This window comes from Dendrobium catenatum, unplaced genomic scaffold, assembly GCF_001605985.2.
Source record: "Dendrobium catenatum unplaced genomic scaffold, ASM160598v2 fragScaff_scaffold_601, whole genome shotgun sequence".
Classification (NCBI taxonomy): Eukaryota; Viridiplantae; Streptophyta; class Magnoliopsida; order Asparagales; family Orchidaceae; genus Dendrobium; species Dendrobium catenatum.
In genome coordinates this window covers 566,298-580,583 of record NW_021319063.1, presented here as the reverse complement: position 1 = coordinate 580,583, position 14,286 = coordinate 566,298, and the positions used below count along the sequence as shown (strand labels likewise).

At 37.4% G+C, this 14,286-nt stretch overlaps 1 protein-coding gene across 1 annotated transcript in view; it reads right to left on the bottom strand.

Moving 5' to 3' along the window:
* Window positions 1-14,286, bottom strand: part of LOC110116304 (calcium-transporting ATPase 10, plasma membrane-type-like) — a 59,051-nt gene that overhangs the window by 28,647 nt on the left and 16,118 nt on the right. The window contains 5 exon segments of the mRNA XM_028694937.1: window positions 3,701-3,812; window positions 4,021-4,112; window positions 7,035-7,163; window positions 9,950-10,070; window positions 11,415-11,510. Coding sequence (XP_028550770.1) covers window positions 3,701-3,812; window positions 4,021-4,112; window positions 7,035-7,163; window positions 9,950-10,070; window positions 11,415-11,510 — 550 coding nt within the window.

Sequence of the window (14,286 nt, the reverse complement as noted above, 5' to 3'; positions counted from 1 at the left end):
CATAGGCCGTCTAGCACCCCTAGATGAAAAGGGCTTCATCGAAGAAGATGAATCCCTAACGCTGCGCTCACTCCCGTAGTAAGAGCCAACATTAACTCTATCCTCAAATTGCTTCTGTGCAAGATGTTTTGACGTGGTAGACTTATTCATGTATGACTTTATCTCTTCCATTACAGTATCAGGAACTTGGAGCATAGAACAACATTCTTGTGAGACCCTGAAAGGTGATCTTTCATCCTAGTCACACCACCCTTCACAACTTTATCACAGTAATTGCATTTTAGATAGATATATGTTTTATCACTTCCCCCTACATCCATCTGAGTGCTATGTTTCCATGATCGATCTTTTCTATGACATGACGCAACTTTATCCTTACTTCTGACCATCCTTTATGAGAAGAATATATTAGTGCAATATATTAAACCCCTAAACATAATGCTTCACTTATTCTATATTAAGAAAAATTATACAAGCATGCACTCATGAAGAAGCAGACTAACTCTAACAATAACTACTAAAGATGATGAATACAACAATATACCGGTCTGTCGGGGGTCCAAAGGGGCGCTACCCCTTAGCGAGGTTCGACATAGCTTTTAAAGTTCGTAAGTTATTTGTATGGAAAGATACCGCTCGTTACCGAGCATGTACCGCTAGTTACCGAGCATGTACCGCTCGGCACTGAGCATGTACTCAGCGGTACCGAGCATGTACCTGCTTGGTACCGAGTTGTACCGAGCAGTACCGAGCATGTACCTAGTGGTACCAAACATTGTCGTACCGAGTGGTACTAAGTATATATCTAGCGGTCTTAATGTAGAAGGAAGCGGACGCCGAACGAAGAGAGAAAAAGGTCGCAGTTGAAGATAACTCCAACCCATCTCGCGGTAGAAGACAACTCCAAGCAATAAGCGAAGAGCGACTCAATGTGGAAGGGCGCCGACGCCGAACGAAGAGGGAAAAAGGTCGCTCGAAGAAGAAGGGAGAAAACCTGTTTTCAAGAAATGACGGAAGGCCGCGCGGGGGTTGGGGGTCCTAACCGAACAAATATATATTATGTTAGTTTTTTTTTTTAGAGGGGAACGCCTCTCAACCGTGAGGTGCGCCTCAGTAAACTTGAGGCGTACGCCTCAAATCCTGAACTCATTGCGTAGGCTTTGAGGCATAAAGGGACGAAATTGCGCTAAGGCGCGTCTCTTATTGCGCAATTTTAAACCATGACAAGTACAGAAGAACATAAGGAAAGGTGCAAAATTTTATTTAACATAACGTTCTAGTGGCTAATATGGTACAAGCATACCACGCAATAAACTGAAACAAATTATGGAACTGAACTACATTACTATGAGCAAGTTGAACCACACTCAAATATTTCTCTAAGTACTAAATTTGAAAAGCATGTAGGATGGAAAAAAGTATGTGATTTGAAGCTATATGCTTAAAGTAATTTCAGAAATAAACTAGATAGAACAATTATTTTTGTTGTTTTAGAGCATGTAAACCTCATGAATGCATTCTCTAATGCTAGTCCTATCGATGCCTTCTCCATTGCCGAGCTTGTTGATACCTTAGCGATCTCCTGCCATGACTTCCTTGACAACAACCATTGGCCTTGTCATTACCTTCTCAAGCGAACATCCACCGAGACTTCTCTATTCGCCTGGTACTTGTCTAATCGATGCTTGCCCCAACTAATTCTAGAGGAAACTTCCCCCAACGTTGTCGCTGACTTTTCCAACGAGCCTTTATCAATTCCATCTCCAGCAAGCTAACATCCTTCTCCAACAAGTTTTCATCGCAATGTTTGATCGAGCTTAAGAGCCAAAGTCGAGCTCAAGATTAAGCAGGTGAATTGAGCTCATGTTAGCCCTAATTCCATTATATTGTAGGAGTTAGTTTGATTTGAAGAGTTTTGTGTGTATTATAACTATAACGTAAAGTTTTGAAAATTTGTATTTGGCTGGCTTACAAGTAATTTCAAAGTTTTTTTTATGAATTTCAATCTCATCCTTAATTTAATTTTTATATATTATAAAATCGTCCAACTCAACCAATTTTGAAATACACCCCAATGTTCTTACCTACCTGCAAGGTCCATGATGTATTCACATAACGTTGATAATCCCCACCTCTCCTAAATCATGATCCTATCACAATTTTCTCCTCTCTCAATTCATCGCTAAACCCATCATACCCTCAATGAGCTTCCATCGTGATCTCTCCTTTCTTTAGTTATCAACTTATCATCAAATTGACAACTTGTCAATGCCCATCCCAATAAGCTCCCGCCCGCATTATTCCTCCCTTTCACCTATCGCTAGTGAGCTCTGGTTAATGGTTGGCACCAATGAGCTCCCATCCTACTCCCTCCACTACATCATTACTGTCGATGGTCCCTCACATGCCGTTCGCATCCATCTTGTTCCCTAAAGTTTTTTTTATAGATTATTTTTAATAGTTACAAACAAACACAAAAAAAATAATTAGTCCATGTATATATCATATTTAAAAGTCTCCTGAATTTTAAATACTTACAACCAAACAGTTTTGTAATCATAGTAATTTACTTGGCCATAGCATATCTTCTTGTAGAAAGTAGCTTCAGTTTTAGCAAATTTGATAACTTCAAAAGCTCGGGTGTAGGTTGATCCTACTGTCTTTTCTTCAGATAAGGAGCCTTCTTCCCCTCGGCAAAAAGCCTCTAATTCAATTGGCTCTTCATATAAAGGCTCTCTTAGCTTGGACTTATCTCCCATGAAACTCTCACGATCCACCTTAACCATCAAACCTGTAGGGCCACTCATCCAATTTAGAAAAAATAAGGTACATGCAAAGATCATAATGGGAACGCCACCCCAACTGAAGGGAGAGGATTTTCAATCTTCAACGAAAGAGGAGTAGGGCTAGCTTGAGCAGTACATTGCCAAGAAAGTATATGATTAATGTATCCAAGCGAAACCCTTAAAAAATGGATAGTTTTCCTCACAAAATAGACAAGCGAAGAAGAACACGAGGACTTTGGGGAAGCAAGAAAAGCAATAAAAAGGTACCACCCTATCCTGTGGAATAAAAGCTAGTCCAGTATCCAGACAGTTTTGAGGCCCCTTAACTCAAAAAGTTTTCTGGGTTGTGCAACCAATGCAACACCTCACTCAATTCCGCGTCAATTACTGTAGCACAACATGTGAATGATGCCCACCTACTATGATGATTTGTCAACAGTAGCTGGTATCACATTAGAGAGGTATGCAGAGCTCCTGAATAATTTGGTGAAGGTGTTAGAACACTAAAACTTGCTTTGATAAGCACTGAACAAAATCATCTAGATGAAAACGTTGAAGATAGATCTGCTTAGGAAGGCGTACATATTTAAAGGGAAGATTCTAAATTGATAAGGTCTTTCACATTGAAAACAAGGGCTTACTTGTGGGAAATAATTAGTAAACTAGAGCCCAAAAATGATGAAGATTAGTCAGAGTTCAGTATTTATATAGAATTAGCACTAACAGTTATTAATATTTGAGCTTCTAGAAAACATAAAAAATTAGACCCATCACAACTATTATTTATTTATTTAGTTTTGACATCACACTGCTGTCACTTATATTTATCACTGCTACAGGCAAGTCATATGAAATGATGATAATGATACCAAAAACAAAAAGCAACAAGCATGGTATTTAAATAATCTCCATACCTATCAACCTCAATGAAAGAGGAAGTTCAGCCTCGAGAATCCTTGAAGCGCAACTTAGAATATCTTCCTTTGAATGAATCCATTTTTGCAGAGATATTGCTCTAGTTCGGACCTAGAAATTATTTCTTGATCATCAAATAATCAAGTATAAAAACATGTCCTAAGAAACTACATATGGATTTCCTAGGGAATGAACAGTTGACAAAATGTTAAGGATAATCTACAAAAGATTGAAACATCACTTGCAAAGACTCCTATGATGAACCCAAAATCTGCAGCAGCTCTGCAAAAAATGCCTAACTAACCTAAAGAAAGAATACCTCAAAAGAAGCAGTTTTTAACTTCAATGTCAATGTCCGCCCACTAAGACATTTCTCTTTCATGTCATTTGATAGTGTCTCAGCAATGTCAGCTGCAGCACAGAAAAGGTAATTATTAGTAGAATCAAATCAAAGGTTAAGCCAGAAAACCAGCAAAAAATAAATAACCAGGGCGTATGTGATGTAGACAAAGGGGGGGTCAACTCAGGTCCAAAATAATATGAATTTTGGCTTCCCTTGAGTCTACTATTTGAGCTGAAATTTTAGCTCATTTATGAGTTGGACTTTAGTTCATTTATTGAGCTAAGGGTTAGCTCATTATTAGCTAACATTTTAGTTCATTTATTATCTTACTTTTTATTAAATAATATTTATAGTTTTAATGTCTTCCTTTATGATGTCTTTTGGGATTCCAAAAAGGGCTTTTGGAATCCCAAGTTATTTGTTTAGTCTTCCCATGTGTGGCTCCTTGAATTCCACCATGGTTTTATTGCTCTCACCTCCTTGGATTCCGGCCAGCTGCTGGTTTCCCGTGCCTGCACTCCCTCCCGTGACCGTGCCCCCTTGGTTCCCGCTCAGCCTCCTTGGCTCCCGCAGCTACCTCTTCGGTTCTTGGGTTTGGGTGTGTTTTTTCGTGCAAAATATTATTGTTATGTGATGTTTAGAATTCCTATGGGAATTTAATGTTATGTGTCTTTTGATCTTCCCCTTTCATACCTATATATATATATGGGGGGTATTGTAATGTTTTAAAAAGTTGAATGATAAGTTATTTTTGGAAGCTTTAACCTGCGGGTTTGCTTTGGAAATCCTGCGGGCTCTTTCCACCCTTCTTTCTCATCCCCTCCGGAAATTCTGCAGGCTCTTTCCAACCTTTCTTCTCGGGCTTCTGACATCTTTCGTCTCTCCGCAACTGTCACTCCACCTGTATCCTTCTTCTCTAAGTGAAGCAACTTTATGGTGTCTTTTTATTTTATTTGGAGTCGTTTGTAAGAGTTTAAGTTGTTGAAATTATCGTTTGTAGTTTTAATTTCCGCTTCTTAGTTTTATTTAAGTTACCTCTTCTTTTTGAGGTATTTTGTGTCTTCTTTTATTTAGAAGTCCTGCTTTCTATTTGTGATCAAAAAATATAGGCTCCCCTATATTTTTTGATTGCATCATTTGGTATCAGAGCAAGTTAGGAAATCTTAGGATTGTGGTTTGTCAAATCTTATTTTGTTTAGTCAAGTCAAGTCTAAGTTTGTCAAGTTTGTCAAAGAGTCTTATTGTGAGTCTTGTAATTTTTTAGTCTTTTTTTGAGTTTGTCAAAAAATGAAAAATATCAAAAATATGGCTACATTCCAGGAAGAAAGTGATCAACATAATCCTGATGTCCCGCAACCATTGGACAGATGGATTCCTACAGAAGGTGACTCAACGGATCCGCTTCAAGATCGATTGTACAAGCTTCAATATCACATGTTCCTATGTGATCAAAAATTCGAGAAGTGGAAAAGATATCTACAACAGCAATTCGAGAAGGAGCAGGAAGAAATTCTGAAAAGGTTTGGCGAGAAACTCAAAGAACTGGATGAACAGTATGCACCGCCTTAAGGGAATCATCAACCAATTCATCAGGAGCTGAATTCGCAAGAAGGGGAGTCTGACGTAGACAAAGGGGGGGTCAACTCAGGTCCAAAATAATATGAATTTTGGCTTCCCTTGAGTCTACTATTTGAGCTGAAATTTTAGCTCATTTATGAGCTGGACTTTAGTTCATTTATTGAACTAAGGGTTAGCTCATTATTAGCTAACATTTTAGTTCATTTATTATCTTACTTTTTATTAAATGTTATTTATAGTTTTAATGTCTTCCTTTATGATGTCTTTTGGGATTCCAAAAAGGGCTTTTGGAATCCCAAGTTATTTGTTTAGCTTCCCATGTGTGGCTCCTTGAATTCCACCATGGTTTTATTGCTCTCAACTCCTTGGATTCCGGCCGACTGCTGGTTTCCCGTGCCTGCACTCCCTCCCGTGACCGTGCCCCCTTGGTTCCCGCTCGGCCTCCTTGGCTCCCGTGGCTACCTCTTTGGTTCTTGGGTTTGGGTGTGTTTTTTTGTGCAAAGTATTATTGTTATGTGATGTTTAGAATTCCTATAGGAATTTAATGTTATGTGTCTTTTGGTCTTCCCCTTTCATACCTATATATATGGGGGGTATTGTAACGTTTTAAAAAGTTGAATGATAACTTATTTTTGGAAGCTTTAACCTGCGGGTTTGCTTTGGAAATCCTGCGGGCTCTTTCCACCCTTCTTTCTCATCCCCTCCGGAAATCCTGCGGGCTCTTTCCAATCTTTCTTCTCGGGCTTCTAACCTCTTTCGTCTCTCCGCAAGTGCCACTCCACGTCTCCACCTGTATCCTTCTTCTCTAAGTGAAGCAACTTTAGGGTGTCTTTTTATTTTATTTGGAGTCGTTTGTAAGAGTTTAAGTTGTTGAAATTATCGTTTGTAGTTTTAATTTCCGCTGCTTAGTTTCATTTAAGTTACCTCTTCTTTTTGAGGTATTTTGTGTCTTCTTTTATTTAGAAGTCCTGCTTTCTATTTGTGATAAAAAAATATAGGCTCCCCTATATTTTTTGATTGCATCAGTATGGAACTGTACTTCAACATTCAAATGAAGGAGAAAAGCTAGCTAATTTGCTATGACCATCTACATTACACAAAAATAAATAAACTGATGTCATCCATAATATAGCCTATGAAACGACCAAAAGCATATTTACACAAGGAAAATAATAATAGGGTGGACAAATGCTTGAGCAAAAATCAGCATACGAAGAACAGTCAATTTATTTGAATAAGAGAACGAAACAACATAAGATACATGAGTAAATAAGGCATATTTGAATGCAAACTGATCATGATATTGACTGTATACATTAGCTGATTAGCCAAAAGGTTGCTAAAGATTCTTCTGTTGACAAATTCAAAATGATAAAAAGTAGCAAAGTTAACTGCGTGCAAGTATATCTTACCTAGTTTTTGAAAAAGGAAATTCTCATCATTGGTAGCATGAAATGTTCTTTCACTACTGATACTCTTCCGCGTCTTAATGTCAGGAGTGTCAGTTCTCCCTAAGCCAAGCCCAACAGAAAGGAAGAAATCTATAACAGGAGTAATGAATTTGCATTAGCTTATCAAAAGAATAAAGTGGAGTGACAACTATGAATCATCAGTAGAAATAGCACTGTAAAAGTTATTATTGGCCCTCTAAATACTGAAAATATAGCATTTTATCATTTGGAGGGACCATCACGGGAAAAACTAAATGAAAATTACCTTTTAGCAAAGTAAAACAAAGTAATGAAATCACATGCAGGGTATGAACAATGATTAGAATTCTTCTCCAAATGAAAATATATCCTTAAAGAATTTAGTCACTTCTAGAAACTTTTATCTCATCATCAATAGGCATTTTCTCCATCAAACACACTAAGAAGAGGTAAACAAATTTTTAAAAGGCTTAATAGATTGATGTGTAAATTCAAGTTCCGAATTAGTGAGGTGATTAAGAGCATATTAATCCAAATAACTTAAGCAATGAAAGAATTAATGGTGATATGTCTGAAGTGTCACCCAAACATAAATATTTTAAGCAGTATCTAGGAAAAGAGCATGCCCGAAAGCCATAATGTAACACGGCAACCCATAGCACAGTACAGGAGTACAGCACATGCGATACATAACACTTCAATGACAAGGACAAAGTCTTCATCTACCCTTACCATCAATAGGTGAAAGATGTATCAATAATAAAAAACTATTAAGAAATCTGGATTATCTTTCTAGCTTGGAAAGTTACATAGATTGAGCAAAACGCCTAATATAGCTTTTCAGAGATATTCCACAGAACATGAAGATTATGGCCTCCGTTCAATCGGTAGAAAAAACTGATCTGGTGCATTGAAATGGTTAATAGTGAATTATATCTGCAGCTCGTCTATCCATCATACAAAGAACTATTCATAAGGTTAAAGCCTAGGAGTTACATATGCAATCAATCTTGGAGTTTTCAAAAGGTTCGCATGGCGCAATATGGGAAGTGGCAGCGAGTGATGTGCAGGAAATCCAGTGGATATTTAAATATAATGTAATATTCCTAAGGTTTTAGGAAAAATAAATCATCTAGAGGGGAGGTATTGAAGAAACAGCAGGAATCTCTAGTAAGATATTATCTTGAAAGAGAGAGGAGAGGTTTTGCTATTATCAAGTAGAGAGAGAAAGAACAAAAGGGAAAAAAATGTGCCAGTTGGGTTAGAGAGGGATTTCAAGAAGTGCGATGGGTATCTTTTGAACGAGAAAGAGAATAGTGGGATATAGATAATGGGTAGAGTGAATAAATAAAAGGACACAGGATAGAAAAAGTTGTTATGCAGAGATAACATTTGTTATAGAGAATGAGGGAGATTTTTTAAAGAGGAGGAAATTTCTGATCTGAAGTAAAGAGAGAAGAATTATTTAGCCTTTAGAGATAGGCAAACAGAGGGGGAAGGGAAAGTGAACTTCAAATCTTAGACAGAATAACATATGGAGATATGGGAGAAGAGAGAAAATGCAATATAAATAGAACGAGCATCTAGAGAAAAAGTAAGAGAGAACCCAAAAAATTAATAGGATTTCTCGATTAAAAAGTATGAAAGAAACTATCTAAATTTATAATAAATGAGGAAGCTAATGGAACCTGACCCATTTCAAATTTTTGTCAAGATAGCAATTTCTATCAAAATTGACATAATAAACTTAACATCGATCCAAGACATTGTAGGTTTAATGCAATTTAATAACACATAATGCATCTAATGGATGATCTAGATGGTCGAAGACATTAATGGTCCTGAGTGTGTCCAAAAAAGTGAGTTCCAGCAAATTTAAGTCATATCTCCTTTCTTGTTCCTTCCGCTCTCCCTCTCTCTCACCAAAAAAAAATAAAGCTTTCTTTCTACTATTTTATGTTAACACCCAGCAACAAAAAGACATACAAAACAACAGGCCTGCATAATCTCCATCTATTTCCAAATTAGAACCCATTGACACCTCTCAACCTCAGTGTGATTAGACAAGAGTATGAAAGCATGATGCAGCACAAAGAAGAACAAGCCTCAAGCTCCACTGATACCACATTAAGAACTTTAGTAAAAGAAGATGAAAAAAATTATTCTCAAGGCATCTTAAATTTCAGAATTATACAGTTTTATATTTGATTAATATTTTTACATCAGCCGTGTTGATTCTGATAAGTTGAAATGTTTAAATCATTATCAAATGAAATCCAATTTGACACCGACCACATTTCATTGCTGAACCAACCCGAAATTTACTTATCATAAACAAATGCAACAAACTACCAAGATCTGATTCAGATATAATCCTAACTCATTTACAAGCTCAGTCCATTTTCTCTCATCTAACCTCCAATACTACTCATAGATGGGTCTTGTAATGCCCAGTATTATTTAAGCCCTGTTTTTTTTTTTTTTTTTTGTCCTCTCTCTCTCTCTCTCTCTCCTAAGAAACAACGCAATACATGCAAATGAAAAGTTTCCTGTCATTTCATTTGCCTGGACTTGCTCGCCTTCCATCCTTTTTTATTAGGTAGATTCAAGCTTGTTCATGATAGTTTCAAGTGCATAGCAACAGAATCTAAACAGTTATTGCTAAACTATTGATTTGGTACATCTGCAGGTATCAATTAGATAATATCACTCCTAGAAAGACAAATGACTAGTCAATAATGTCAACATTAAAACAGATGAAAAGTTTAAAACAGCAGTTCTTGCTTCTTGTGTTTAGGACTACAACAGAATTTGTTACACTTGGGCACTTCAAAAAAGGAAGGTTCAAAATTTAGTTTTAAAAGATGAAAATGAGAATAGATACCATGAATACCAACCACTTGAACAGCTTGAAAATAGTGCACAGAGGAAAGCACCATTCTGTAGAATGTCCTCACAAGTTTTGATTCCAAGAACATCTCTAAGAACATGTTCGGTCACCTTACCGATACCCCCTATCTGTACCAAAAAATTTATAAGTAACACATCAGATGTATAGAATATAAAAGAAAAAAAAATCATGAGATGTGAGTAGATTGATCAATCCTATAGCAGGCCTTTGTTGTTAATAGTAAAGCTTAAAGCACAAGTTTTGTTAGCATTAAATTGTATGAATATCTATAAGATTATTGTTGGAGCCTAAAAGATAACCAAAACAATGGAAGTAAAAGGTTGTAAATTCCCTAGATTCGATGCAAAAAATAAGAATGAAAAATAATACCAACATTAATCACATATGCTCTGTTGAAGCAAATGGATAAGACTAAGAATATAGCCAATATCAAAGCATACTACTGACATAATAAGGAAAAGCTCTGGTAGACGCACAATTTTTTTTCAAAAGGAAGATTACCTGGCTAAAACTTCTTGGAATTTGGATAAAATAGTTTAAATTTTATTCAAATGTCCATTGAATCTTGGGTATTTTGCTTAGAAGTCATGAGCAATCAAAACATGACATTATTTTCCACTGATAACAGCCCATTTAGTACTCAGCAAAAGAAAATTCTGAAAAGAATAGCTTGAATATATACTTCAAATATTTTTTAACAAAAAATCACCATGCGCACTTCTCAATACAGCATGAAAATTGATGTAGTGAAACTTTAACTGTACACCTAAATATAAGTTTAAAATCATAAACCAAAATGAGGTGGCAAAGTAAGATGGAACTGCAGAAGCAGCCCCAAAAAGGACATTTATAATCTCATACAGATAGCAGACCTGATTCTAAGGGTATGAAGGCATTAAATCATAATTAACAAAACTTTAGGCGCACAGAAGCACTATCATGAAATAATCTTGTTCTTCAGCAACTTCATGCAACATACAACATACAACATACATCGACAGTTGTAAAGTAGTCATTTTTCAAGCAAAAACTTGGCAGGACTATAAAGTAGAGTGATAAATAGATTGTCTGAGATGAAAAAATAGTCAATACTTCATGACAGGTACCAGGATTTTCCAAAAAATAAAGGCAACTATTTTCTTCACTGTTATAGTTTTTAAATATAGTTTAGCCAATCAGGAATCTTTTTCCAGCATGTACTAGCTTTGCCTGCTTCAGCTAAACTTTCGGCAGGACATCATTCATAATGCCTTCAATATTGTTAGAGAAAAATTTAGTATCTTTTAATAATTATGCCTACTCTCAAAAAATGCTATTACATCAAAATATGCATTCAATCAAATAATTCCTTCAGACGATCTTAAAAACAGTGAAACATTGAAAAGAATAAAAAAATTATTGAACTCTCTAAATTCTAGTGAGATAGACTTAAGAAGAACATGACAGGATACCTTCCGGATGGGAAGCGATGATATAAAGGTCATGATAGCCTTCCTGTCATTTGGCAGTATGAACTGTCCATTGGGCTTATTAATGTCTGAGCAAACCTAAAGATTGAACAAAGAAACAAGAGAAATAGAATAAGCAGCAAGAGAAATAGAATAAACAATTACTTCAACATATATATCATAAACATCATAGATATTTAATATCAACTTCCAAGAAGACCAAAATGATGTCGAGTTTGACAAAACTGAAGCTAATAGCAGGTCTTCTGTCCTTGATGAGAAGGAAAAAAATAATAAGTCAAGGTTAAAATGGCAAGCCATCAAGGGGAAACTATAATTGAAAGTTAGTAAAAAGACAAGCCAAACGAAAACACACCAAAAGGGTGTTTTTCCAACCAAAAGCTGCGTTTAGTATAGCGATGGCATTTAACCCTTTCAACATCAACGTTCATAGCTTTATGCCAACTAAATGGGTTGTCCCATAGTTTAATTTCACGATGCTAAATAAAAAATGCTTTGCCTCCTGAAAAACTCTCCAAAAAACTCCCAAACATTGCTTCGATAAGGGAAAAATTGAACGTAGAACCCACAACTGAACCCTCATTGGTCTATAAATTTTTTGGAAGATTTTAATTGGGAACTGTAGATTGTTCAAATTTATAATATAAAAGGGACGTATCACCATAAAAAGCTACTTACAATCTGCATCTAAAATAATAATTTATAGCAGCTAACAAGAAATCCACATATGTGAGAGCCAGTTGCAGAATAAACTTAGCAGGGCTTTGTACCCATTAAAGTAATAAGATTTTAGTTAAATATGATGGCATATCCGTGGGATCTTTCCTCAACACAAAATGTCTATTAGACCGGTCCATGCGGGACCGGCCCAAGCGCGAATGAGGCTGAAGCCTCCGCCTCCTGCTTTAGCCGCACGCACCGCCGAATCAAGCAAAGCATTTAAGGAAGGATTTTTGAGGGATTTGGGAGGGAAATTGGAATGTAGGGACTGTTTAGGGATTTCCTTTTGATTTGTATGCATTAAATACTTTGTTTTCCTAGGGTTAGCACATTTTGAATTGGCTAAAATTTGATCTCTCAGATTTAGGTTTTTTTTGGGCTCTAGCGGCGTCTAGAGATTTGGGAGAAATCAATCCTCCTCTCGAATTGAGAATCAATTGTATCTTGTTTTTTTTTTCTTCCGTTAGTTGATTTATTGCAATAAAATCTACTATTTTCCTTAGATTTCATTGGATTTTGGAAGAATTTCTCGCTGTTTTAAGAAGATTGATAGGAAATACTTGAGATCTACAAGTGTTTCCTATCAAATTGGTATCAGAGCAAGTCTTGGGACCGTTCGTAGGCTAATTTTGATGAATTTCAGCGACTGATTTTTAGTCGGGAAAGGACGAAGTTGCTATTTTGTAATCCAAATCCGGAATTTTTGGATTTACAAAAGTTCGGATCGAGATGGCGGCCAAGAAAGTTGATACGCTAGAAGAAAGGCTTAAAGGGGAGATGAACCAAATTAAGACAACGGTGGAGGAAAGGATTTTCTCCATGGAAGGACAAGTAGCCGATCTTCAGGATATGATGAAGAAAATATTGGACATATACAACCAAACGGCAGCTTCCGTGGCAAAAGGGGAGGAAGGAAAAAACACTAATTCTGAAATTCGTAGAGAGGAAGATAAGGTGAAAATCGTTGAGGGAGAAAGAAGGAAACCCTATCTGGAGCCTTTCCAGAGGGAGGATAGAGGAGATAGGTATGAGGAAAGGCATGGGTATGGAGAGACAGAGCAAGTGCTGATTGAGAATGCCATGATGGACATTATGGTCGCCGAGGTGCTGATTTTGAAGAAAGAAGAGGGTAATTCGAATAGGGTTTGGGCTATGGTAGGGCAAGGGAGGACCGGGAGAAGTGGGGTGGGTCGAGCACTTGGGAGAGTGGAAGCTATGGAGGAATGAGGGGGAATGGTGGAGATCATAAGGTGAGGAAGTTGAAGATGCCTATCTTCAAGGGGGAGGATGCATATGGGTGGATGAGTGGATCTATAGGGTGGAGAGTTACTTTGTCATTAATGGGCTAACGGATGAGGAGAAGCTGACAGCAGCAACCCTATGTTTGGAGGGGAAGGCACTGTCATGGTACCAGTGGAGAGACCAGGGAGATCTATCAAGGATTGGAGGAATTCAAGGACTGCATATAGAACGTTGTTGACCTCATTTTTCTCCCGATTTGCCATCGGACGCGTTTGATTGAATTGATCGAGCCTCGTCGAGCCTGACTCGATTCGAATCAACATTAATTTTAGTTTGATTTTATTTTGTATTATTTTATTGAATTAATTTTGGGTCGAGTCGAGGCGACTTTGAGGTGACCCGGAGCGAACCAAACCTGTCTCAGTCTGAACCTAATTTCTTCCCTTGAGTGTAGCTAAATCCTAATCAAAACTTAATCAACTTTCCAAGCCAATTTGAATCCCATCGTTGGATCAAGAATTTGATTGGACGGCTCTGATTTTCCTTTTTTTTTCCCTCTCGTGCCCTAACTAAGGCGGAATCCCCCATCTCACGGGGTATCTCTCGAGTTCCCAAGGAAAGCCGCTGCTTTTTTTTTCTCTCTCTCTCGGGCGGCCGTCCCTTTCGTCTCCCCCTCTCTCCCTTGTTCTCGATTTGCAAAGACCAAGAGGCCGAAGCCTCCTCCTCCGATCTCCTTGTGGTTTGCACGACACCAGAGGCCGAAGACCCCTCTTTCTCCGTCGACCTCTCTCTCCCTCTGGTTCGCGGAAGCCAGGCGAAATCGAAGCTCCCTCCCGCTGCTCTTCTCCTCTGCTCGGACCAGACTCTAGGATCTCAAGCCGAAGCCTTGCCT